Source organism: Macaca thibetana, chromosome 4, assembly GCF_024542745.1.
Source record: "Macaca thibetana thibetana isolate TM-01 chromosome 4, ASM2454274v1, whole genome shotgun sequence".
Taxonomy (NCBI): Eukaryota; Metazoa; Chordata; class Mammalia; order Primates; family Cercopithecidae; genus Macaca; species Macaca thibetana.
Window position 1 is genome coordinate 133639374 of NC_065581.1, and position 27947 is coordinate 133667320.

General features: G+C 38.0%; 1 protein-coding gene across 3 annotated transcripts in view; it reads right to left on the reverse strand.

Moving 5' to 3' along the window:
• ENPP3 (ectonucleotide pyrophosphatase/phosphodiesterase 3) overlaps positions 1–27947 on the reverse strand; it is a 99836-nt gene that overhangs the window by 48966 nt on the left and 22923 nt on the right. For all 3 annotated transcript variants that reach the window (XM_050786298.1, XM_050786297.1, XM_050786296.1), the window contains exons 7-13: positions 25056–25153; positions 12136–12215; positions 9213–9332; positions 8272–8381; positions 6576–6641; positions 5421–5493; positions 404–512 (exon numbers count right to left, since the gene is read on the reverse strand). In XM_050786298.1, coding sequence (XP_050642255.1) covers positions 404–512; positions 5421–5493; positions 6576–6641; positions 8272–8381; positions 9213–9332; positions 12136–12215; positions 25056–25153 — 656 coding nt within the window. The remainder of the gene's footprint in view (positions 1–403; positions 513–5420; positions 5494–6575; positions 6642–8271; positions 8382–9212; positions 9333–12135; positions 12216–25055; positions 25154–27947) is intronic.

Below are 27947 nucleotides of genomic sequence, written 5' to 3' on the forward strand. Positions count from 1 at the left end.
ACATCTATTTACATAACTAAAAAAAATACACATGGTGTGGCAAAACTTGCCAGCTACAGTAAACTGCAGCCAATCTACATGAACGAACCATGGCTGGAATGAAGGCCCCAAAGCACTCTTTAGATTGAATAAAAACCCAACCACATCCCTGTTAAATATCATTAACTCCACTTTTACAAAACATAGTGTCTATAGGTAGGTTTTCAGGACTATTAGAATAATTAAACTAGAAATTTTAATGTAGTCCTCTTTTCATCACAATCTACCACAATTCATTCCTTGCTTCTTCAAGAGACTTTAGGTCTAGAAGTAGAGATTTTAAAATATCACTGTTATCTGTGTATGATTCCTGAAGTGATAAATTATAATCAATAATAAAATAAGAATGTTTTTAAAAGCATACCATGGTCAGCCAGAAGGATGATATTGACACAGTTCTGCAAATTCCGCTGCTTCAGGCCTTCCATCAACATCCCAAAAGCATGATCTACTACCTGTAAGGCTTTAATTACCTAAAAAATAATTTGGAGTTAAGATTGTCATAATGAATTGTCTTGATTAGCCAAACCATTATCTAATCAAGTAAAAATTAAACACATCTCAGTCTCTGAAATTGCTGGTTTTGAAACAGAACATCAGAGCCCAGCACTAGCACCCATGCTACCATATTCATCGAATACCAATTCCCTAAATTTCTGTAAACAAAAATCTAAACCATGCTTCCTACAAAGGAAGATAGACTGCTGGCCAATAAATATGTGAAACCATGCTGAATGTCAACAAACACTATCCAACTGTAAAGATTTTCATAGTGATGCTCTAAGTTAGAGAGAAGAGTGGACAGATACTTCTAAGATAGCCTAAAGGTCACACACATTCCAGAGGGTCATGTGCAATAGGTTTCCAAAGAGTTAAAAACAGCATCTGTAACCCAATAATTCTACTTCTGGGCATTTGTCCTAAGTCAACACTTGGTGTACAAATAAAGACTTGCATACAAACACAGTCATCACATTATTGATTTATAATTTAAATGCAAGGAAAAATAATTTATTTATTTATTTTTAGGGACAGGGTCTTACTCTGTTGCCCAGGCTAGAGTAAAGTGGCACAATCACCACTCACTGCAGCTTTGATCTTATGGGCTAAAGCAATCCTCCTGTCTCAGCCTCCTGAGTAGCTGGCACCACAGGTGGACACCGTCATGCCTGGCTAATTCTTTAATTTTTTGTAGAGATTAGATCTCATTAAGTTTCCCAGGCTGGTCTCAAACTCCTGGGCTCAAGTGATCCTCCTGCCTCAGCCTCTCAAAGTGCTGGAATTACAGGTGTGAGCTAACACATTTGGCTGCAAGGAAAAATAGATGACACATTTTTAAGAAGACTTACTCTATAGCCATGAAAAGATACTTTTAAAGAACAATGGGGCTGGGTGTGGTGGCTCAGGCCTGTAATCCTAACACTTTGGGAGGCTGAGGCGGGTGGATCACCTGAAATCAGGAGTTCGAGACCAGCCTGGCCAACATGGCAAAACCCCATTTTTACTAAAAATGTAAAAATTAGTTGGGCATGGTGGCAGGCACCTGTAATTCCAGCTACTCAGGAAGCTGAGGCAGGAGACTCACTTGAACCCCGGGGAGCGGTGAGCCAAGATTGCAGCACTTCACTCCAGCCTGGGCGAAAGAGCGAAACTCCCTCTCTCCATTCCCTCACACACACAAAAAACAATGGCATAGGAAAATAGTCACAAACAATGTTAAGCATTAAAAATGAAAACCAAACTGTATACATACTGCATCATCCTGATTTTGTTTTGAAATATATTTAGCATTTCTTAGTAAACATGCATGCACAGAAAATTAAAAGGAAATATATCAAAGTACTATTGACAGTGGTTGTCTCTAAATAGCAGAATTAGAGTTCATTTTATTTTATTGTTTATCCTCACTGCTTTGTGTTTTTAAATTTTCTACACTTTATGAATATAATTCATGGAACTGACATAAAGTTTAAGTAAATTTCACTGATGTAAATTTTCTGTGTGTGTGTGTGTTTTTTTTTTTTTTTTTTTTTTCCAGAGAATAAGAAAGCATAATAGCAATGGATTGGGGAAAGAAATGTTTTATCTCTCAGAGTACTATTATAACAATGATTGCCTCTTTTTTTCTTTGAGAAGGAATTTTACAAGCCTTATAGAGTTAAGATCTTTAGTGCATTGTCTCTTAAAATCCTCACAGCAAATATTCATGGATGGAGCTACTGGAATAGTCAGTTGTAAAGGTCAGGAAACTTGAGGTTTAAAGAAGTTAAGTGACATGTTCACAGTCCTTCAGTTAATAAGGGACAGAGCAGGACTTGAACACAAGTCGCTCTCTACCTACTGCTCAATCCATCATCAACTCCAAGATGCTTTCCTGGCCTTCAGTCTTAGGGTGACCCGCATTTCGCTTTGCCAGCGAGAGTCACTGTTTCCACCTGTTGTCATGACATAATGTCCCCTTTTACATAGTCATCTGACTCACTCCCCCATCCACACCAAGAACCCCTCCTCTTCTGTCCTCTGCCAGCACCCTGGCATCTGGCTGCCACTGGACTCTTTACAGTTTTGAAATCATCTGTGTACCTGTCTGCCTCTCAAGGAGAGCATGAGTTCTCGCAGGGAAGGGATCATGCAACACAACTCATTACATATTTCTTGAACCCAGATTCTGTCATGAAGTACACACTTGATAGAACATGAAATGCCAGTCCCCTACTCTCACCCAGCCAAAGAAAAGAAACAAGAAATTCCTATAATAGGAAACAATTGAGTAGCTTTGTTAAGTTTGAGTGATAAGTTTTTCACTTAGTGAATGTGCCAAAACAAACTAAAATAGCCTTTTTACTGTCAATTTATAAGTCATATTAACTCTGATTAAAGGTATGCGATTAAAACTAACAATAATAATTAAGAAGTCACAAAATCTTCTACTTCCATTCATTTGCCTCTTCTCCTCAAGTTTTAAGTGACATTTGGTCCTAACCCTTCTATTTTCTCACTTTGCTTTCTCCTTAGGCCATCTCCACTTCCACGCACCATCTATATGCTGCCGATATCCCAGATCTTCACCTCCTTTGAGCTTTAAATCCACATTCATTTGCCTTCTGGACATCTCCATTTGGACAACACAGACACCTCAATTGCAAAGCGAGCATCTCCCCAAACTTACCCTCCTTTAGTTGTCTTATTAATATAAATGGGACCACCTGCCGGCACATGATAGAAACTAGGAAATCAATCTTGATCCCCCAACCCCCTCACCCAACTCACACTAAGTCATGCCAAGCCTATCTCCTAAATGAATCTGTTATATCTTCTTCCATCCACAATTGTTGCCTCTACCTTAGTCCAAGTCACTGTTATCTCTTTTCTGGAATGTTGGGAAAGCTAACCTGTCTCTTCCCACCTGTCTTTTCCTCTTACAAAATAAAAGTGATTTCTAAATACACACAGATCTGGTCCTGTCACCTCCCTTATCACAATGCTTCTCGTTTTACTTTTTCTAGCCTGCAAGGACTTGCAAGGCCCTGCAGAACTTGGTGCCTGACTCTTTCTCTGGGCTTCCTCTTAGCCCTCTTCCCTGCTTCACAATGCTGCAGACATTGGTGGGAGATAATTCTCATAGCTTGTCCAACAGCTCTGGCACAGCAGAGCACAAATAAGGGTGAGTTGCTACTATTATTCTTACCATGATCACGCTGTCTACTTGCTGAGCCATCTAGCCATTTGTTTGTCAAACCATTTGCTCATTTTATGTGTTCCTCCAATGTGCACAGCTCCTTCCTCAATAAGCCCACTTGCAAATTCTGTTTTCTTTTTGTCACTCAGAGGAGAGTCTCCTAACCAGGCTAAATTTGCACCCTACTCTAGACTAGACTGAGACTGCCTAGATAGATCTCTTAGGGGAATCTTGATCTTTTCCTTTGCAGCACTTTTCCAAATTATACTTATAATGTACTTGGGTTTTAAACTAGACCACTGAATGGGGGGAAAAAAAGGACATGGTGCCTAATCTCAAGTTAGCTCCTGAGGTGCAACGAATGCAAATACAGTGTCCCTTCTCAAATGACAAATCATATCAAACACGGCTAACAGTTAAAATAGAAAAGAATGGCTGGGCGAGGTGGTTCATGCCTGTAATCCTAGCACTTTGGGAGACCGAGGCAGGTGGATTACCTGAGGTCAGGAGTTCAAGACCATCCTGGCCAACATGGTGAAACCCCGTCTCTACTAAAAATACAAAAATTAGCCTAGCACAGTGGCACGTGCCTGTAGTCCCAGCTACTCAGGAGGCTGAGACAGGAGAATTGCTTGAACTCAGGACATGGAGGTTGCAGAGAGCCGAGACTGCACCACTGCACTCCAGCCTGGGTGACAGAGCAAGACTCCATCTCAAAAAATAAATAAAGAAAAAATAAAATAACATAAAAAGAAGGCATGGTAAATATATTTTAGATAGTTCATGCTTAGAGTAACCTGAAAAGGCATACAATTCTGTGATACAGTCTAGAGCTGTGCAGGAATATAACAGAGGCCCAAGGCTTAAAAGTGGTGAGGCTTGAGCAAGTCCCTATATTATGAATCATTTTGGCCTAATAGGAAGGAAGGAAAAAAAGTTTTTCTGAGAAATTGCAAAGGCATGGTGCCAGAACGAATATGCTTGCATTCCAATTGAGGGCAATTGTTCAACGAGTTTCCATGGGGTGGGGAAAGCCATACTCGTGGCAGCCTTTGCAACTTTCCATTGTGTCCAAGACAATAGAGGCTTTAGTGGAGTTTAGAAGACAGAATGTCTTGTTTTGCTAAAAGCAATATTTAAGGACTATGTTTGTGTAGTAAAATCATAACAGAATGGCCTAGATAATGAATAAACTTACATTAGAGAGTCCACTTCAATGATAATGGGAGCCTAGAAGGGAAATAACTCTGCCTGAGGTAATAACATGTTAAATCCAATTATAAGGAACTTATAAATGAACTGTGGGAGACTAGACAGCTGGATATACCACAATGGACTTGCAGGTGACTTAGCCTGAAATACACCACACTAGTATGAATCGGTTTATGTAATATCTAGCCTTAATGTTTTCATTATATGCAACAATAGTGCCACATCTAAGTATTCAATGATAGTTTTTCAAATGATTCAAGATATAGTTAAAAACGCAGTTGTCCTTTCTAGAATTTCAACTATTTTATGGTTAAGAAGGCAGTTGAACCATGGCATCCCTTTTATACCTTTACCTATTTTGATCTTCTTGTGTATGTATCAAATACATTTGTGCTCAGTAGAAGTTAAAGAATACTATTTTGTTTTGCGGGTTGGGGTTAGATGATTTTACATTGTTTTGTTTTTTTAAAACAAAACAAAACAAACTTACTCTGGCACTGACTGGTCCACCTGCATGTCCAGAGGAATCAGGTTCTTCAAAATACATGGTATAAAAACTGGGTCTAAGGGCAAAATTGAAACAGAAATATGTTATCAATTTGCGATAAACTTACAGGCTGGATTGGGGGATTTTGTAGATCTCAGGCTTGCCGGCCATTGCCTTTTCTTTCTCTCTAACCTCCTCCTCTTTATTCAGACCCGGTAGTTCTACTTGGCTCCAGCAAGGATAGGTTTCCTGACAGGAATTAAATAAGACTTTCCCAGATATAAGCACTGGTACGCCCCTGTTGTGAAATTCTGTTTTGTTCTTGCAGTTAAGACCAGTTTTGGCGTGCCCCAGTCCTTTCTGTTTCCCGGTTTCTGACTTTTTGCTGATTCTTGGTTCTGTTATACTAAGTTCTTTCTTCCGGTGTCTGGTTTCTGATGCACTGTTTACCTGGAGCTCCTGGTTAGCCTTCAGTGAGCCTCCATGCTCACTCCAATCTGTGCGCATGGGCTTGATGGAGCACCTCTGGCTCTTGGAGTCAGTCCTTATAACTGAGTGTCAGGCCTGCTCCCCGCTCTGCTCCATTCCACATCTGGCTTTGGTTCTGTGATATTTGCCTCTGCTCTCTGGTGTTAGCGCTATCTCTGTTGTTCAATAATGTCAACCACATTTTCGAAAACAAAAAGTTACCAGCTCTCAGGAATAATTTCCTTTATTTTATTTTTGAGACAGAGTCTCACTGTGTCACCCAGGCTGAAGAGCAGTGGCATGATCATAGCTCACTGCAGCCTCAAACTTCTGAGCTCAAGTGATCATCCCGCCACAGCTGCCCAAGTAGTTAGGACTACAACTGCATACCACCATGACCAGCTAGTTTCTTTACTTTTTTTTAGAGACAGGGTTTCACTATGTTGTCCAGGCTGGTCCGGGACTCCTGGGCTCAAGTGATCCTCCTGCCTCAACCTCCCAAAGTGCTGGGATTACATGAGTGAGACCCCCCTGCCCAGCCAGGAATAATTCATGAAAAGTGCCCATTAAAAGGCAATGCCACATTGTTTCAAAAATAGCCAAAAATTGTAATTTAAAGTGAAGAAATAACTTCATATTTTACCCATATATATGCCACTATGCCAGCACTTTTCTGATACTCGACATTACCTTTCAGCTTTGGGCAGGTCCAGCCATTTTAACAATGTAGAAATCCTCTCTTCATATGGGACACTTCTGAAAAAATAGAGTAGAAATAATTCTTTAAAATGAATCAAATCAAGAATAACTCCATTACATTCCTATTCAGAAAGGTTAATATCTTCAGCTATCCATTTTGTGTTCCTATATAATCACAATACTGAAAGGTATTCACTATTATTCAAAGGGATTTCTGTTTATAGATACACTTGCAGCACTATAAATGAAATGCAGATTGTTTTATTTCACCCCACCCTTCTCTCCTTCAGTTTCCCCCAAATAAAATAAAAGACAATTGATTATGATCCATTAATTCCATTTTTAAAAATTTATGCATATGCATATATTGAACATCTATTGCCGGATACTATTTGTTCATTCAAAACAGAATTTATCAGTGAGCAAACCAAAGATTACATTCTAGTGCAGGAAGACAAGTAACAAACAATTGACCTAATATAAAAATAAAGTATATAGGCCGGGCGCGGTGTAGCCTTAAAAGGTGATCGAGAAATGCTGTGGAAACCCCGTCTCTACTAAAAAAAAAAAAAAAAACACACTACAGCAGAGTAACTGAGATGAAGGTGGTTTGGCAAACTCTTTCAAAAAAAAAAAAAAAAAAAAGGTGATAAATGCTGTTAAGTATGAAGGTGGTTTGGAATTTTAAATCTTAAGTATAACTGGGGTAAGACAATATTGAGAAGGTAATTTTTCAACAGCGCCAGAAGGCAGTGAAAGAGTAGGCATTCAGATCCATGAAGCAAATCATCTCAGGGAGGGTGAACAGCCAGTGCAATGTCCTGCAGCAGAAGCAAGCCTAGTATGTTGAAGTCCACCAAGGAGTTCAGAGTGAGCATCTGAGGGAGTAGCAGAAGAGGAGGTCAGAGAGGTAAGGGGACACCAGAGGTCATACCATATAGGGCCTTGTAAGCTTTTACTCTGAGTGACACAGGGAGCCACTGAAGTTTTGATGCCAAATAATGCCATAATTGGACTTGCATTTTATTTTATTTTATTTATTTGAGATGTAGTCTCGTTCTGTCGCTCAGGCTGGACTACACTGCAGGAGTCCCTGATCTCAGCTCACTGCAACCTCTGCCTCCTGGGTTCAAGCTATTCTCCTGCCTCAGCCTCCAGAGTAGCCAGGATTACAGGCAATGTGCCACAATGCCTGGCTAATTTTTGTATTTTTTCTTCTGGTAGAGATGGGGTTTCACCATGTTGGCCAGGCGGGTCTTGAACTCCTGACCTCAAGAGATCAGCCCACCTCAGCCTCCCAAACTGTTGCGATTACAGGCGTGAGCCACCGCACCCGGCTGGACTTGCATTTTAAAGGAATCCCTCTGGTGGGTGGGATGAGACTAGAAGCAGAGAGATGAGTAAAGAGGCAACTGCAGTTAATACAGGCAAGAGATGACAGCTGGAACCAGAGTGGTAATGCTAGAGGTAATAAAAAGTTCTCAGGCTACATAGATTTTTAATTAGAGCCAAAAGCATTTACTGAGAGACTGCTTGAGTGATATAAAGGAAAGGAGTCAATGGTGACTTCCAAGATTTTTGGCTTAAACATCTGGATTAATGGAATTGCCGCCAAGATTAATACAAAAACATCCTGATCATTTCTGCCTAACTGGGAGAATATCTGAAAGTGCTTCACTTTCACTACCGGTTGTAAGGCATGTATATGGAAGGAAAGGAGCCATTTATAGCCACTTCTGATCCAGGCCAAAAGTAGGTGGCGGCTTTTAAACCTTGATACATTGCTGTCAGCCACATCTGTAAGAAGAGAAAATTTAGGATAAGCGAAAGTCAATAATTACTTTGGGTAGAAATGGTGTACCTTACCAGAAACTAAACAAGATTAACAGTTGCAACATGTATTAAAATTGAAATTTTAATCTTTGTAGCAATTAAAAGATATAATTATCTAAGAATCTGCCTCAAAAACCAAAAACATAGCAAGCTACTAAGAAGCAAGATCATTTCTTTTCAAACTGGTAAAATTGGATGGTTCCTCTCTCCCTTTAAAAGAATTACAACCTGTAATCCCAGCACTTTGGGAGGCTGAGGCAGGTGGATCACAAGGTCAGGAGATTGAGATCATCCTGGCCAACATGGTGAAACCCCATCTCTACTAAAAATACAAAAAAATTAGCTGGGCGTGGTGGTGCGTCCCTGTAGTCCCAGCTACTCAGGAGGCTGAGGCAGGAGAATTGCTTGAATCCAAGAAGCGGAGGTTACAGTAAGCTGAGATCGCACCACTGCATGCCAGCCTGATGACAGAGTAAGACTCTGTCTCAAAAAAAAAAAAAAAAAAAAAATTACAAAACAAAATGAGGAAAAACATTAACAGATAATCTTTCTGAGTAACTTCCAGATAGATACATTTATAACCCAACACCCAAGTTTAAACATACCTATTTGAGTTAACAGCCATAAATGTTTTAAAAATTCAAGTTACAAATAGTGGTAAAACACCTTCCCACCCTCAGCCTTTAGAAACTATATGGGTGACATAGAACTTGCTCCACTGAGCAAGAAGAGTGACCTCCTGCCACACTGAGAAATGGAGGTTACTTCAGTTGGCACGTGTAGAATGCTACATACTGGTTGCCCATGCCACCAGGCTGGATTATTTTGTTCCTCTGAAGAAAGTGAAAAATTCTTGTTGAGATTTACATCATACATATTATTGTCAATGATGCCATGTGATTCCGGATACAAGCCCTAAAATGATAATTTAAAAAAAGATGTAAGATAAAATATTAGTAAAATAGAAATTTAAATTAAAATAGCACACGATCTATCACTCATATCTAGGAAAGGTACTATATATCTTTCAGTGTAAAACACCTGGACCTGAACTTAAATATCAGAAGATATTGTCATCCCTTGGCTTTCATAGGGCATGGTTCCATGACCTCCCTCAGGTACCAAAATCAGAAGATGTTTAAGTCCCTGCTAGAAAATGTCTTGGGATTTGCATATAACCTATGCATACCCTCCTATATATTTTAATCATCTCTAGATTACTTATAATAGCTAATACAATATACATGCTATGTCAATCATTGTTGTATTGTTTAGGGAATAGTGACAAAAAAAGGCTATACATGTTCAGTACAGATGCAATTTTTTTCCAAATATTTCCTTCCTTCCTTCCTTCCTTCCTTCCTCTTTCTTTTCTTTCTCTCTTTCTTTCTTCCACTTTTATTTTAGGTTTGGGGGTACATCTGAAGGTTTGTTACTTAGATAAACAGGTGTCATGGGGGTTTGTTGTACATATTATTTCATCACCCAGGTATTAAGCCAGTACTCAATAGTTATCTTTTCTGCTCCTCTCCCTCCTCCCATCCTCCCCACTCAAGCAGACCCCAGTGTCTGTTGTTTCCTCTTTGTGTTAATAAGTTCTTATTATTTAGCTCCCATTTATAAGTGAGAACATGTGGTATTCAGTTTGCTAAGGATGATAGTCTCCAGCTCCATTTATATTCCCACAAAAAATATGAGCTTGCTTTTTTATGGCTGCATAATATTCCATGGTGGATATGTACCACTTTCTTTATCTAGTCTGTCATTGATGGACATTTAGGTTGATTCCACCCAAATATTTTTAATTCACAGTTAGTAGAATCCAAGGATTCAGAACCCACACATATGGAGGGCCAAGTGTGTATATATATATTTTTTCTAGTTCTACCATGTTCATAGCAGCAAATAAGAGACATTAGGCTGATGGCTTGTCCTGATGGTGTTAACATAACTTTTGTGTGCTTAGTAACTGTTTAATTAACTGTTAAACTTTCCCATATTAGAATAATGGTTAGCCACTGGTTATATTATCAATAATAGCAAATAATTTACTAGATAGAAGCTTTCTATACATCAAATATCCTGGCTAAAGTGAATTAAAGGGTGTTACCAGCATTTTAAAGGCAGCCTGCCAAGTCTCTACTCATCTTCCCTGCCATCCACCCACCTATCCAACCAATCATTTATTTAATCAAATCCCACATATTTATTTAATCATTCCACACATTTTTATTAAATGACTATAGATTTTAGGGTCTTTATTTTAGAACATTGCTAGGTATATGAATATGTATGCATATATATGTATAAAAATATATAAATAGTAAATTAATTGCATTTATGCATAATCCCTTATTTTATGTATACATATATGTACATATGGTATATATTTATGTATATATGTATATACAGTCAATTATTATTTTTATAGTAGTTCTATAAAGTTGTCATGAACACTAAACTAATGATTACTGATTGCTCCTAGGAAAAACACAGAATTAGGTTCCTGAGAGCCTCTGGTTACAACAGTTTTGTCTTCTGATCAATACATAACCTTGTTTTATGAGTGTTTTTGTTTGAAGTCACCTTATTTTTGTATATTGTTGGTTCACTCATGGTATAACTCAGGCCTGAGCAAAGTTTCCCTAACACACATATTTCCTCTGTAAGGCAATTCACAGCCTTCTTGCTCTTAGGAACACCAGAAACCACGTCAGCACTATGCAAGGGGACCATTTTAACCAGTGAAATAACTCCCCCCAAAACATGAGCATATAAAAAGTATGACATTCAATAAACAGTAAGATTGTGAAAATGATACTTGTTTATAGTATGACAGCTAAAACAAGACAGCAGAATGTCTCCTGGTTAGACCTTAGCTAGGAACATGAGCACTGGGCAACTCAACTTTTTGTGCTTCTTTGTGATGGCTGCAAATGACGATAAATGCACTGTACTTATTGATTTGGGGGTTACAAATAAATTTTAGCAAGTAGGCAAACCCACAAATACAGAGTCTGCAAGTAATGAGAATACATACACACATTTGTGTGGGGGTTAAAATTTAAATGTCACAGTTACTGTTCCATAGTAATAAAAGATTAAAACCCAAAGTAACAAAGACATAAATATCCTTTGAGGCAGCGGATGCCTTAAATGTGTTCTAAATCCACCTGTCTTAAATAATTTAATTTTGAGTTCATTTTAATCATTCTACCTACATCTTTTTATACACGAAGGATAATTCACTTGCTTTTATTGCTTTATCTAAAGAGATGTAGACAGTGTGAATTCCTTCATGAAAAAGAAGTTCTATCAAGTTAATTGTAATGAAAAGACTAGGAAAGAACAAAATTTCCCACATCAAAGTAGTTGGCCCTATATATAGCCTACTGTTCCCAGCAGACCTTCAGATAAACAAAGGGCAATCGAAAGACCAGAGGAAAATGGTATTTCTCACATCAAAGGGTCTGTTTTGGGCTCAGCACAGGTGAATTAACCTAATGCTGGACACTTATTCATAGTTCATGCCTCACAGCCCTGGATTGGCCTCATATTGAGCCATTCCTTCCAGCCTGAATTCAGCCATGAACTATTATTCCCACATGTGCTCGAGAAAGGTAAGTCTCAGAACTCAGCCAGTTCCTGCCCAAATATGTCTGTCTTATGTGGTCAGTTCTGGTCTTTGGCCTGTCTTACCACGGGGTCAAGCACTCACCGTGACAATGGTGTAATGATTTGGGAAGGTTTTGGTAGGATACATAGCTCTCATGTATTTTGAATGAATTCCACATGTTTCTGCAACAGAATATGGTGAGAAATTAGGAAGTTGTTTCTTCTTCAGTTTTTTGGATAACTAAAACTCTGAAAATGAAAGTCTCCCAGAAAAATAGAAAAAAAGCTAAAAAGTTGATTGAAGATGGAAAGAGGTTGAAATTCTGGTCTCTAAGCTTCCTCCATTCCAGGGAATGTCAGTCTTTTAGGAGAGGAGTGAGCTAAATCAAGGTGTATATATTTTTTTCTGGAAGAGCCAGTGATACACATGTTAGGCTTTGCAAGGCCATATGATCTTTGTTGCAACACCTCTCCACTCTGCCATTGAGGCCCCAAAGCATCCGTAGACAATAAATAAACAAATGAACATGGCCATGTTCCAATACAACTTTCTTTATGGACATTGAAATTTGAATTTCAGGAAATTTTTACATGTCACAAAATATTCTTACTTTCTTCCAACCATTTAAAAATGTAGAACAGACTAGGCCCAGTGGCTCGCACCTGTAATCCCAGCACTTTGGGAAGTTGAGACGGGCAGATCACTTGAGCTCAAGAGTTTGAGGCCAACCTGAGCAACACAGTGAAACCCCATTTCTGCATAAGAAATTAAAAATTAGCTGGGTATGGTGGCATGCGCCTGTGTAGTCCTAGCTACTCAGGAGGCTGAGGTGGGAGGATTGTTTGAGCCCAGGAGATGGAGTCTGCAGTGAGCTGTTATTGCACCACTGCACTTCAGCCTGGGTGACAGAGTGAAACCCTGTTTCAAATAAATAAATAAATGAATAAATAATTTTTAAAATAAGTAAAACAATTCTCAGTATATATGGCAGGCCATACACAAACGAGCAGAGTGAACCAGATTTGGCCTATGGGCCACAGCTTGTAGACCCCTGAGCTAAATTTACTCTATATCATACACTGCCAGTTTGTTTGCTTTATATAGCATTGGCATCCAGCCGATAGTTCTTACATGTAAAGTATCTAATATAACAAAAGTCAACACTACTGCCTAGACAAATGAAAAAGGATTTCACTTGTATAACTGCATAAGCCTATGTCATGTAGTACTGTTTACAAATTAAGCTAACTTTACTGCTTCTTACTTTTAGTACAGTTTCCATTAGACCAGGGAAGTTTCCTGTGATCTGTGTTTCACAAAGTACGACAGTAATTTAGCTTCATTGTTCTGTTGTTTTCAATCTGTGCAATAACCCTGTTTAAAGAGGTCAGAACCACTGGGGCACATTGCTATTTCCTCTGCACCAGTGAAGTACAAGAAATTTTCCGCAGCAAAATTGTGCTGCCTCTGCTTCTAAAATAAAGCTTCACCATTATAGATTCTCTTTAGGTCCAAACAAAACATGAAATTGCTTGTGGTCCAAAAAGTCACGAGCTTTGCTGCTGAACACAATGAGTGTGTTCTCAAATAGCCATGGGGTTGGTCTCCTTCCCAGCCTCTCATTCAGGAATTTCCTCCTTCAGAATCTTCTAGGGCCCCATATCAAGTCCACTATACAGGATTCTCTGATGGGTATTGGAAGGTAGGAGATGAAGGAAAGGGAGATCAAAAAAATCTACTTTTCTTTTTTTCTTTCTTTCTTTCTTTCTTTTTTGAGATGGAGTCTCTCTCTGTCACCCAGGCCAGAGTGCAGTGGCACGATCTCGGCTCATTGCAACTTCTGCCTCCTGGGTTCAACTGCTGCCTCAGCCTCCCAAGTAGCTGGGACTGCAGGTGCCCACCACCATGCCCAGGTAATTTTTGTATTATTTAGTAGAGATGGAGTTTTGTTATGTTGGCCAGGCTGGTCTCAATCTCCTGGCCTCAGGTGATCCACCTGCCTCACCCTCCCAAAGTGCTGGGATTATAGGCATCAGCCCCTGTGCCTGGCCAAAAATTTACATTTTTAACAAGCACCCCAGGTCATCCTAATGTATTTAAGTTTGAGAACTGCTCCAGGACTTAATTTATGAAACATAAGATTAAAATAACCTTTATTTTTCTTATTCAATCAATATCACCAATAAGTAAATCTTGATCTCAATTAGGGAAAGACATTTAATATTGTTGAGAAGTCATATAACAAGAAAATAAAATGCGATCTAGTCCACTTACACAATTAAAATAATTTAAGTGGGAAAAAATTCATACAATGAACAGATACATAAAGTCAGTTTCTGTTTCAATATCCTTCAAACGTGGGTGGCAAACTCAAATTCTTAAATGGTTAAAGCTAGAGGATAAAATAAAATGTAAACTAAGCTACCGGTATTGTGAAAGCATGGCACCACCCTAGTTATATGATGTCATAAATAAGACACATCTGCTGACTCTCTATAGACTCAAGCTACCGTTTTGTATCACCTGCCCTTGAACCACAGCTACTGTATGTCTTCTACCATGGTTTCTTCCAAATACGAATCATTTAAGTTATGCTTGAACAGACCACTTCTGGAAAGACACGCAGTAAACCAATGAGCGGTTGCTTTTGCAAAGGAAAAGCAGGAAGACCAGGAAAAAGGTTTTGTTCATTTATTTTTACTTATACCCTCGAATATTGCCTTAAAATGTTTACGTATGTATTTTACTTCTAAAAAAACAATTAAAAAAAAGAAAGTACTAGACAAAATATCTGAAAATATAAATGAGATAAGCCTATGCAAGTAGGTTTATAGTAACTAGAAACTATGAGAAGCAGCAAAGGTCTAAATGGGTGAGTAGGTAAAGCAACCAAAGAATGCAAGGTAGGCCAGGCGTGGTGCTCATGTCTGTAATCCCAGGATTTTGGGAGGCTGAGGCAGACAGATCACCTGAGGTCAGGAGTTCAAGACCAGCCTGGCCAACATGGTGAAACCCTGGCTCTAATAAAAATATAAAAATTAGCCCAGTTCAGTGGTGCACGCCTGCAATTCCAGATACGTGGGAGGCCGAAGCAAGAGAACTGCTTGAACCCAAGAAGCAGAGGTTACAGTAAGCTGAGATTGCCCCACTGCACTCCAGCCTGGGCGACAGAGCGAGACTCCATCTCAAAAAAAAAAAAAAAAAAAAAAAAAAAAAAGAGTGAGACTCCGACTCAAAAAAACCACAACAATGTAGTCCTTGTGAAATTCTTATAGGATTGGCATAATGAAATAGTATTAAGGTATTTGTACAAATGGAAAAGATAGCAAACTGTTCACTAGTATTCACAGATTCACAGGCTGAAAATAGGTACTTTCATTTTATATGTAATTTAGTAGAATAACCTCTTAGAAAGATTAGCCATAATGTTGGCCTGTATCATTTCTAGCACTCAAAAAAAAAAAAAAAAAAAAAAAAAAAGAGGAATAAGCTCTGCAGGGGCTTCATTCTTCCCAGAGTTGCAAGTATGCATTCAAGCCCTTGGCACATAAAGAAGGGTCAAAAGAGAGCAAAGAGGAGTGATGTTAGCAAGATAACAGAATAGGAAATCTTAGACAACTCTTCCCACAGCAGACACTATCATTCAATAGCCACACATAAATCAATTTCCTTTGTGAGAAACCCAGAGACTACTTGACAGGCTCCTGCTTAACACGCAAGTATAACCCCAGTTACATTGAAACCAGTAGGAAAAGCAGAACCATTTCTTTGACATAATACCCATTCCCAGAACCATGCTATATGATCAGGAGAGAACTCTCAACTTTTGGTTTCTCCCCAAGGAGGGAAAAAATTGGACCACACATCTAACACTCCAATTTTTCCAGGTGCTGTCTGAAAAACTGGCTTCTATCTCACCTGAGTTAGAAGAGCTGAGATCCAACATGTATTAGTCTCCTGTGTGCTACAAAGAACAAAGAGGAGATTTGAACTAGCATGCGGGCACTCATCACAGCTTCTGCTCTTGGCTCAGCACAGAGAAATCAGACAATAACCCCAACTTCCAGCTTCTCCCAGGGGAGGAAGAGTTGCACTAAGTGTCCAATGCCCCAACTTTTCTAGGGACTGCCCACAGGACTGGCTTTTTCGGTCTTGTCTGTATTGGAGCACTAATGGAACCTAGCATACTCTAGTCACCGGGGGGCCAGTGAGAAAAAACACAGTGGTTTGATGTAGCATATTAGTCACCATAGCCCCTCTCCCTGGTGCAGCACAGAGAAAAAAAAGCAAGAGAAAGAAGAAAAAAAAAAAAGCCCCACAAAACAAAACAAAATCCAGATCCCAACTTATCTCTGGGGAGTGAAAGATTTGGACAAGACATCTAATGATCCAAATTCTCTGGTGACTGCCCAAGGAGCTGGCTTCCTTCCAAGATAAGTTTCACTCATCTTGGAACACCAGTGGGACCTAGTGTGCTCTAGACACTTGGGGCCCCTAAGAACAGAAAACAAGGTTGGACTAGCATGAAGGTTTAAGGGGCCTCCAGAATCCCTGATCAGGCCTACTGATGAGGGTTTCTCCTACAAAAGCCCAGTCCATGAAAACTGAGAAAGGTGACTGTTTTGTCCAATGTGCAGATGCCAACACAGAGTAAAGGAAAATGAAGAAATGGGGAAATATGTTCAAAATAAAGGAAGAAGATAAATCTTCAGAAATTGACCTGAATGAAGCAGAGGTACAATTTTCCTAACAGACATTTCAAAATAACTGTCATAAAGATGCTCACTGAAGTGATGAGAACAATGAATTGATGAGAATAAAGTGAAAATTTCCACAAAGAGAGGCAAACTCAGGCCTTTAAAAATTATTCAGGCAAAGGAGCAAAAAGAGAAAAGAATAGAAAGAAGTGATGAAAGATTAAGAGAACTGTGGGACACCAACAAGTGGATTAATATATGCATGATGGGGTTTCCGGAGGAGAAAAAGAGAAAGAACTAGAAAGTTAATAGAAAGAAATAATGGCTGAAAACTCTCAAATCTAGTGAGGAAAATGGGCAACTAGATCCAGGAAGCTTGAAGGATTCTAAATAAGATGAACCTAAAGAAATCCACACCAAGACATATTATAATCAAACGTCAAAAGTCAAAGACAATGAATTTTGAAAGCAGCAAAATAAAAGCAACTCACAATATACAATAGAAGCCCTATAAAACAATCAGCGGGGTTTTTTTGTTTTGTTTTGTTTTTTCAAAACCCTTACAGAACATTAAACACAACACAACACATTTGTCTCAAGCATGCCTGGAACATTGTACAGGATAGATCACATTAGATCACAGAACAAGTCTTAACATATTTTAAAAATTGCAATCATACCAAGTATTTTCTCCAACTACAATGGAATAACACTGGAAATCTATATCACAAGGAAAACTGAAAAATTTACAAATAATGTAGAAATTATGTAACACACTTTTGAACAACCAATGGGTCAAAGAAGAAATCAAAGGAGAAATTTGAAAATACCTTGAAACAAGATGAGTGAACATGAAAATGGAATGCAGCAAAAGGAGCTCTAAGATAGAAGTTATAGAAATAAATGCCTACATTAAGAAAGAAGAACAATTTCAAATAAACTACTTAATTTTGCACCTCAAGGAACAGAAAAAGGAACAAACTAAATCCAAGGTTAGCAGAAAAAAGAAACAAGATTAAAGAAGAAATGAAACAGAGAATAGAGAAACAATAGAATAAATCAATGAAACTAAGAGTTGGTTCTTCGAAAAGATGAACAAAATTGACATACTTTTAACTAGACCAAGAAAAAGAGAGAAAACTCAAATAAATAAAATCAGAAAGAGGAGACATTACAATTGATACTGCAAATATAAAAGGTTCGTAAGAGAATACTATGAATAATTATATGCCAACAAACTGCATAACCTAGTAGAAATGGATAAATTCATAGAAACATACAAAGTACCAAGACTGAACCTTAAATAAATAGAAAGTCTGAATAAATCTATAAACAGTAAGGAGATTAAATCAATAACTAAAATCCTCCCAAGAAAAAGACCAGGACCAAATGGCTTCACTGACAATTTCTCTACCAAAAATTTGAATAACTAATGCCAATTCTTCTCAAACTCTTCCAAAAACTGAAGACAAGAGAATGCTTTCAAATTAATAAGGCTAGCATTACCCTAATATAAAAGCTATACAGTCATCACAATAAAAGATAATTTCAGGTCAATATTCCTGATGAAAATAGATGCAAAAATCTTTAACAAAATACTAGCAAAATAAATTCAACAACACAATGAAAAGATTATACACTATGATCATGTGGGATTTATCCGTGGGGTGCAAGCATGGTTCAACACATGAAAATCAATTAATATGATATATAGCATTAACAGAATGAGGGATAAAAATTACGTGATCATTTCAATAGAAGCAGAAAAAGCATTTGATAAAATTCAACACCCTTTCATGATAAAAGCTCTCAACAAACTAGGAATACAGTCAGTCATGCATTGCTGAAAGACAGGGATACATTCCTAGAAATGTGTTGTTAGACAATTCCATCATTGTGCAAACATAATAGGGTGTACTTAACAAACCTAGATGGTAAAGTCTACTATGCACGTAGCCTATATAGTAAAGTCTATTGTACAAATCTGTACAGCATGTTATCCTATTTAATACTGTAAGCAATTGTAACACAGTGGTATTTGTATATTTAACCCTTTCTATCTAAATATAGAAAATGTACGGTAAAAATATGATCACGTATCATGAATAAGGATTGCAAGACTGGAAGTTGCTCTGAGTAAGTCAGTGAGTGACTGGTGAGTGAATGTGAAAATCTAGGACATTACTGTAAACTACTAGAGACTTTATAAACACTGTACACTTAGGATACACTAAACTTATAAAAATATATGTTTTTCAATAATCAACCTTAGCTTACTGTAACTTTTCTACTTTATGAACTTTTAATTTTTGCAACTTTTTGACTCTTTTGTAATAACACTGATTTAAAACACAAACACATTGCACAGTTGTACAAAAATATTTTCTTTCTTTATGTCTTTATTCTATAAGCTTTTGTTTTTTAATTTTTTGTTTTTACTTTTTAAATGTTTCTGTCAAAAACTAAGACACAAACTCACACATTAGCCCACACCCACATGGGGTCAAGGTCATCAATATCACTGTCTTTTACCTCCACTTCTTGCCCTACTGAAAGGTCTTCAGGGGCAATAAAATGCATAGATAGGTTGTCTTCTATGATAACAGTACCTTCTTCTGAAATACCTACTGAAAAACCTGCCTGAGGCTGTTTTATAGTGAACATTTTTTAATAAGTAGGAGTACACTCTAAAATAATGTACAAAGTATAAGTATAGTATAAGCTGGGCACAGTGGCTCATGCCTGTAATCCCAGCACTTTGGAAGGCCAAGGTGGGAGGATCGCCTGAGCCCAGGAGTTTGAGCCAGCCTGGGCAACATAGCAAGACCCCATCTCTTTTAAAAAAAAGTATAGTATAGTAAATCATAAACCGGTAACAGTCATTTATTATCATTACCAAATATGATGTAATGTACATAAATGTGTGTACTTTTTTATGACTGGCAGTGCAGTAGGTTTGTCTTCACCAGCATCACCACAAAAATGTGAATAATGCATTGCACTATGACATTATAATTTCTCTGACATCACTAGGTGATATAATTTTTTTTTTTGAGACAAGAACTCACTTTGTCACCCAGGTTGGAGTGCAGTGGTGTGATCATAGCTTACTGCAACCTTGAACTCCTAGGCTCAAGGGATCCTTCTGCCTCAGTCTCCTTAGTAGCTGGGACTACTGGCACACCCCATTGTGCTTAGCTAATTTTTTTTTTTTTTTGGTAGAGACAGGGTTTCACTTTGTTGCTCAGGCTAATCTTGAACTCCTGGGCTCAAGCAGTCCTCCTTCCTTGGCCTTCTGAAGTGCCGGGATTGCAGATATAAGCAACCATGCCCAGCTGGTGATGGGAATTTCTCAACTCCATTATAATTTATGGGACCATCATTATATATGCAGTCTGTTGTTGATTGAAATGTTGTTGGGTGGCACATGGCTGTAGAAAAAATACCTCAACATAATAAAGATTATATGAAAAGTCTACAGCTAACATCCTATTCAGTGGTGAAAAACTGCAAGTTTTTCCATCTAAGATCAGGAACAAAGCAAGACTGTCCACTCTCTTAGCCTGAGCAATTAGGCAAGAAAAAAAAAGGCATCCAAATAGGAAAGAAAGAAGTAAATCTGTGCCTATTTTCAGAAGAAGTGATATTATCTACTGAAAGCTCTAAATATGTAAAAGCTTTAAATAAATTTTAGAACTAATAAATGCAGTAAAGTTGCAGGATACAAAATCAACATAAAAAATCAGTTGCATTTCTATGTATTAATAATGAACTATTCAATCTCATTTATCAACATTGAAAATAATAAAATTCTTAGAAATAAATTTAAGAAAATGAAAGACTTCTATATGAAAACTATGAAATATTGGGAAAAGAAGTCAAGGAAGACATAAACAAATGGAAAGACACCTCATGTTCATGGACTCGAAGACTTAATATTGTTAAAATATTTGTATTACCCACAACAATCTACAGATTCAATGCAATCTTTATCAAAACCCCAGTGACAGTTTTTACAGAAATAGAAAAAAAAATTAAATTCGTGAAGACCCCAGATAACCACGACAATCTTGAAAAAGAACAAAGCTGAAAACATCAAAGCTCCTGATTTCAAAATATATTAAAAATCTCCAGTAATTAGAAAAGTGTGTTTTTAAAAACAGATGTATAGACCAAGAAAAAGAATAGGGAGCCCAGGCTGGGCTCAGTGGCTCACACCTGTAATCCCAGCACCTTGGGAGGCCAAGGCAAGCTTGAGCTCAGGAGTTCAAGACCAGCCTGGACAACATGGCAAAACTACATCTGTACAAAAAATACAAAAATTAGCCAGTCATAGTGGCATGCAGTGCCTGTATTCTCAACTACTCTGGAGGCTGAGGGGATCGCTTAAGCCTGGGAGGCAGAGGTGGCAGTGAGCTGAGATCACACCATCACACTCCAGGCTGGGTGACAGAGTGACAGCCTATTTCAGAAAAAAAAAAAAAAAAAAGGGAATAGAGAGCCCAGAAATAAATCAATAAATCCATGCGTATATGGTCAACCAATCTTCAGAAAGGTTGCCAAGAAGAATACACAATGGGAAAGAATAGTTACTTCAACAAATGATGTCAGAAACTGGATATCCATATGCAGAAAAATGAACTTGAACTCTGATCTTATACCATATACAAAAATCAACTCAAAGTATATTAAAGATTTAAAAGTAAGACCTGAAACCGTAAATCTTCTGGAAGGAAACATAGGGGAAAATCTGCAGGACATTGGTCTTGGCAATGATTTCATGAACATGATGCCAAAAGCATAGGCAACAAAAGCAAAAATATACATGTAGGAGTATATCAAACCAAAAAGTTTCTGCACAGCAAAAGAAACAATCAATAAAATGAAAAAGCAACATATGAAATGGGGGAAAACACTTTCAAACCATATATCTGATAAGAAGTTAAGTTCCAAAATGTATAAGGAACTTCTACAACTTGATAGCAAAAAATCCAATAGTCTCATTAAAAAATGGGCTAATGACCTAAATAGATATTTCTTCAAAGAAGAAAGATATTGTTCATCTCTAAAGACATACAAATATCCAATAGGTGTATGAAAGATGCTCAATGTCACTAATCATCAGAAAAATGCATATTAAACCAAAATGAGGCAGGGCACAGTGGCTCACACCTGCAATCCCAGCACTTTGGGAGACCGAGATGGGAGGATCACTTGAGCCCATGAGTTTGAGGCCAGCCTGGGCAACATAGCAAGACCTCATCTCTAACATAATAATAATAATTAAAAATAAAAATTAGAAAATGAGATATCATATCACATCTGTTAGGGTATCTAGTATCAAAAAAACAAACAAAAAGAAACAGGTGTTGATGAAGATATGCAGAAATTGGAACTCTTATACACTGTTGGTAGAAAGGCAAAATGGTATAGTTGCTATGGAAAATGGTATGGAGGTTTCTCAAAAACTTAAAAATAGAATTATATGATCCAGCTATTCTACTTTTGAGTATTTATCCAAAAGGGTTGAAATCAGGATCTCAAAGAGATTAGCACTCCCATGTTCACTGCAGCACTACTCATAAGAGCCAAGATATGGTAACAATCTATTTCTCTTTCAAAAGATAAATAGATTTTTAAGGTGGCATATACATACAATGGAATATTATTTGGCCTTAATAAAAGAGGAAAATCTTGCAACATGTGGTAACATGGATGAACCTTGAAGATATACTAAGTGAAATAAGCTAGTCACAGGAACACTAACACTGTATGATTCTACTTACATGAGGTTATCTAAAATAGTCAAAATCATAGAAGTAAAAAATAGGATGGTGGATTCCAGGGGCTGGGTAAGGGGGAAATGTGGAATCGTTGATCAATGGATATGAAATTTCAGTTTTATAAAATAAGTAAAGTCTAGGGATCTGCTGTACAACATTGTGCCTATAGATAATAATACTGCATTGTACACTGAGAAATCTGTTAAGAGGATAGATCTCATGTTATGCATTCTTAACAAAATTTAAAAAGCAGACAGCAAATGACATCTGCTGTGGCCAATATAAGAGCTCTGCTGTTCATGAATGCCAAACTTGCAAACTCTAATCTCTGAAACTCTGCATATGTCACCAGCTGGATCTTTGCTGTCTACCTGCTACTTCTAGTCTTATTTGATCCACAGTTTCCCATCTAACTTTTCAGGAAGGCTGTCTTCTAAACAGGCCAAATCACTTCTATCCTACTTGACAGTTTCCTGATCTTGGCCCTTCTTTGTCTGCTGCCACCTGCACTAAGACAAGACAATGTTCTTGCCTGACTAAAGTGTGATTCAGAGAGCCACTTCCTTGTCCACTTAATAGTCACTCATATGACTCACTGCTCTGTGATATTGTTTAGGCTTGGTTTACACCACCATGATGGCCCAACTCAGGCAGCTTGATGAAACCCTAGAGTTGGGGCCTTGGACTCCCTTATTATTGTTGTGACAGCAATGCCTGCTGTCACATACCTCAATTCAAGGCTAACATAATCCGAATCCTATTTAACCACATCTATCCTTTTTTAATTTTCCCTCAAAACAGCCTCAGGATGTCCTGAAAACATGTCCCCCTACCTACCACATCTATTCTTAATCGGGCTCCTAGAAACTAACAGCCCCATTTTGCCTAGGTAGGCCTAGATGATCATAGCTTCACACATTTGAGGATTGAGATGTTGTTTACATGACTGAAATTTTTTTAAATGTTTTAAAATATTTTAAACATCAAAAGCAGAAAGCTCTTAGTGGCTGTATTACATTGATGTCATTCCTAATTCTCAATGGAATGAGCAAATCAAGGAATTTTACTTTAGAAAAGGTTCAGTTCACCCTGGCTAGTCAAATTCCCTTTTGACACCAGATTTGATATCCAGTTTATCAAGACAAATTTAGGTAAGAAGATAGAAACTGAGAAGTGTTAGCTAACTTTCTAGGACAAAATGACTCAGCAGAAAAGTGGCAGGTCCTGGATTTGGAAAACAATCTCTTTGCTAAAGATCTGCCTCAGGGAATGAGGGAGAAGCTGAGAAAACAATGCACCTGAGCTGTTGGAAGTAGTGGTCTATCTTCCTACAACCACGGCATTTTAGGGCTGGAATTAATAGTAGAAATCATCAGATCTAGACATTTTGTTTTACAAATGAGGAAACTGAGGCCAAGAAAAGTCAATTGACTTACCCAGAGTCAAACAGCTATTTTTAATAATTTGCAGAAAAAGAAAAACAATAAACCAGTAAAAAATGACAGAAAATTTGAGAACTTTGGGGATATAAAACAGGGCCTCAGAGGAGGGAGAAGAAAGAGAGGAATTGCAGGGCAGTGAAAAGTGTTGGCCCTGGAGTTAGTTCTCTGGTTTTAACTATGCCACTTCTTAGCACTGTGTCATTGGGTATTCAACTTCTCTTTAAAAAAAAAAATTATTATTAAATAGAGATGAGGTCTCACTGTGTTGCACAGGCTGGTCTCAAACTCCTGAGTTCAAGGGATGCTCTAGTCTCTGCCTCCCAAAGTGCTAGAGTTACAGGCACTGGCTACCATGTCCAGCCTCAACTTCTCTTTATTACTACTTTTATTAAATTATGTGAAGGCTAAGTGTCCTAACACAGAAGTATAACATAGTAAAATTGATAATAAAAGAATTATAACAATTACTTAAATCCACCCATCATATGCCACATATCAAATAGCTATTTTTTGAAAGCTACCTGTACATTCTCACAGTAATCCTATCAGATGGGCAGTCACCATTTCACAGATGAAGAGACTAGGGCACTAAAAGATGAAGGAAACTTGTCTGAGACCTCACAGCTAGCAATTAGTAGAGTCAGATTGTAGGCAGTTTAATTCCAGGACCAGAAATAGATCCTGGACTTGACATCTGCTGAAGTGGTGGGAGGTGCTGGATCTGTCTAGCCCACCTGCCTTCAGGATCCGATTCTTGTTATATCCACCTTGCTAAGACCCAGAACCCAGGTCTGACAAACATCCCTTTCAAGGCAGTACACACGAATAGATTTCCAGAGGACAGAAGTTACATTCGAATACAAAACAAATCAAAATAAACAAACAAAAGGCTGACCATGCTACCAAAATAAAGGTAGGAGAAGCCAGCAAGTATGAAAATACACTTCCGATTGAAAGTAGATACCACGTGGTAAAGTCAGAGAGGATCTAGGCTAAGACAAACCACTAAGGTTAAAAGTCAGAAAGAAAGTTGCATCATCTGGAGATTGACTAACCAGGTGTCTTTATCATTTTCATGCCACTAGTTATAGAAGACTTACTCAGTTTATTGATATTTGGCATTAAAGTATCCCATGTGTATAAATATTCAGCTCTAAATCCATCCATAGAAAACAAGATAACAGGTGGCAGGTCAAACCTGAAAATGAAAAACAAAATTTGTCCATTGTTTTGGATAGTTATATTTACCTCAAAAGCATTGCAATCTTTTTTTTTAGACCTGTGTTTAAGGTGAAATAATTGGGTAACTTTTGGGCCACAGCCAGACACTGTCATTTTTTTTTTTTTTTTGAGACACAGTTTCACCCTGTCACCCAGCCTCCACCTCCTGGGTTCAAGCAATTCTCGTGCCTCAGCCTCCCAAGTAGCTGGGATTACAGGTGCACGCTGCCACATCCGGCTAAATTTTAGTAGAGATGGGATTTCACCATGTTGGCCAGGCTGGTCTCCAACTCCTGACCTCAAGTGATCCACCCGCCTTGGCCTCCAAAGAGCTGGGATTACAGGCACGAGTCACTGTGCCTGGCATAAAATTTTGCTTCTGTTATACACACACACATTTCACAGATGTATAGTTTGATAAATTTTCATTAACTGAACTCCACTGTGTAGTCATCACCCAGATAAAGAAACAGAATATTATCAGGATGCTTGTGCTTCCTGTGGTCACTAAACTTTCCAAACCACACCCCACCAAGGATGATCAGTATCTTGATTTCCAACAGCATAGATTATCTTTGTCTATTTTTGTACTTACATTTATATGCAAATAAAATCATACAGTATGCATTTTGTTGAGTCTCAATTCTTTTACTCGAGATTATGTTTGAGATTCCTCCATATTGTTGCAAGTAATTATGGATCATTCATTCTCATAGCTGTCTAATATTCCAGTGAATGAATAAACCAGAACTTATTCTACTGTCCACGGGCACTTGAGTACTTTCCAATTTGGAAAGTTATTAGGTTTCCAGACCTAAGAGAGCCTGTGGTTTAACTTCATTTACATAAATTCTAAAACAGGAATATATGATGATAGAAATCACAATAGTGATTGTCTTTGGGAAGTAAGCAATGGGAAGGGACATGAGGTATCTTTCTGGGATGGTGGAAATATTCTATATGTTGGAAATATTCTATATTAGTAAGTTATATCACTTAGTGAATTTCCAAATTGCATTATATTATACAATTAAGATAGGACCATTTCAATGTATATGAACTATAGGATACCTCAATTTAAAAATAAAAATGGAAAACTGGGACTGTTTGAACTGCAGTGTGCAGAAAATTCATGAAGAAATTAAAGTGGCCTAGTGCAATTTGCATGAGAAAGTATTTATTTTTTTCATAAACTCATTAACATAACTCTGATTAAAAATTTTATATTCATAAATATGCCATTAAAATAACTTTGAAGATTAAAGACAGGGTCAACTGTCTGTGGGATCAAGAGTGGAATCCAAAGATCCAATGCACCCCTTTTTTAATGGCCAGCTTGCCTGTCCAAGCTAACTAGAAAGTGCATTTTACATTCTGCTGATACGAACTTTCTTGTAGCTAAAACATCCTTAATTATTTCCTAAAGATAAATTCATAAAGATCACATTTCCTGGTCTTACGACAAACTTTCAAAGGAGACTAAAATATTGCCACAATTCATTCCCAACAGTAGATATTAACTTATACAGTACTTTCATAAACAAGACAGGTAGCAGGGACTTTATATACACAAATCACGATGTACTGATTATTTCATGGAGTAAAAGTTGTGTCTTCTTTTCGTTTTTATTTCTCTGATTGCTAAAAAACTTGAACATTGCATCCATATTATTTTCATTGCCTGTGATGAAGCTTGAGTAAGAGCTCACTACATGCCAAGAACTGTCATCTCCGATCTGTTATTTCACTAGGATCAGGTAGCTTACCCAAGGTGTCCCACCACCAGTAGGGGCAGAGCTAGGCTATTGGCTCACATCTGTCTGATTTAAGAGTCTAAGCTCCTTACTGTACTATGATCACTAGCAAAATAGTAAGGCAAACAAGTAAAGAGAATATTAGCATAAATGTCTGGCAAGAGGGTTTTATGTAATGTCTTTAGCCACTATAAAATTTTTACCAGCAAATATTATTCATGGTGAGCAGAATCATCATTGTCCATTTTCCTTGCAGGGATGGAAGGTATAGGCAGGAATGACTTCAATGGAATAAAGAGAATGAGGGGATTGTAGGTGACGGTCAGTGTCCTACTGACCACCACCACCACCCCTTTCCTCACCAGGTTCCTTTCTAGTCTTGCCTTGCATCAAGGTTGCCAAATCAGTCCTGTAATTTCTCTGGGATGCTGCTCCAGCTCTCAAATCCTCAGGGGGACAGTGATTTGCCAGTTTGGAGAAGACCATTCTAACTAATCATTTGGGCTTAGTCATCTAGGTTTGTTGAGACTCTTTACAAAGACTTTAGTGAAAACCTTCCTGCTCACCTAATGTCTCTCTCCTCCCGGTTATCAACAGGTGAGGGGAGTCTTGGTGCCTCAAACAATTCTTCCCCTTATTCAGGCCCTTACCCCTTCTTCTGATGAATCGCACAGCATCACGGGCTCAGCCTACGACTCGAGGGAGCGTTATGCCACAGAGACTCTGGGACCTTGCTGCCTGGGTTTGCTTCCTGCTTCCAGCAACCACTAGCAATGCAGCACTGGGCAAGTGATTTCACAGCTTTTGCCTCCATTTCATTCTTTGTAAATTGAAGATGGAGATAATAGAACCGAAGGGTTTTTATAAGGAATAATATGTAAGATAACTATTGTGTAATGTACATATTGGTACATAATAAGAACTATATGAATGTTAGCCGGTATTAGTATGCTTTTCAGAGATGAATTGACAGGGTAATTTGAACCATGAGAAAATGCCATGGGCACACCTTAATAG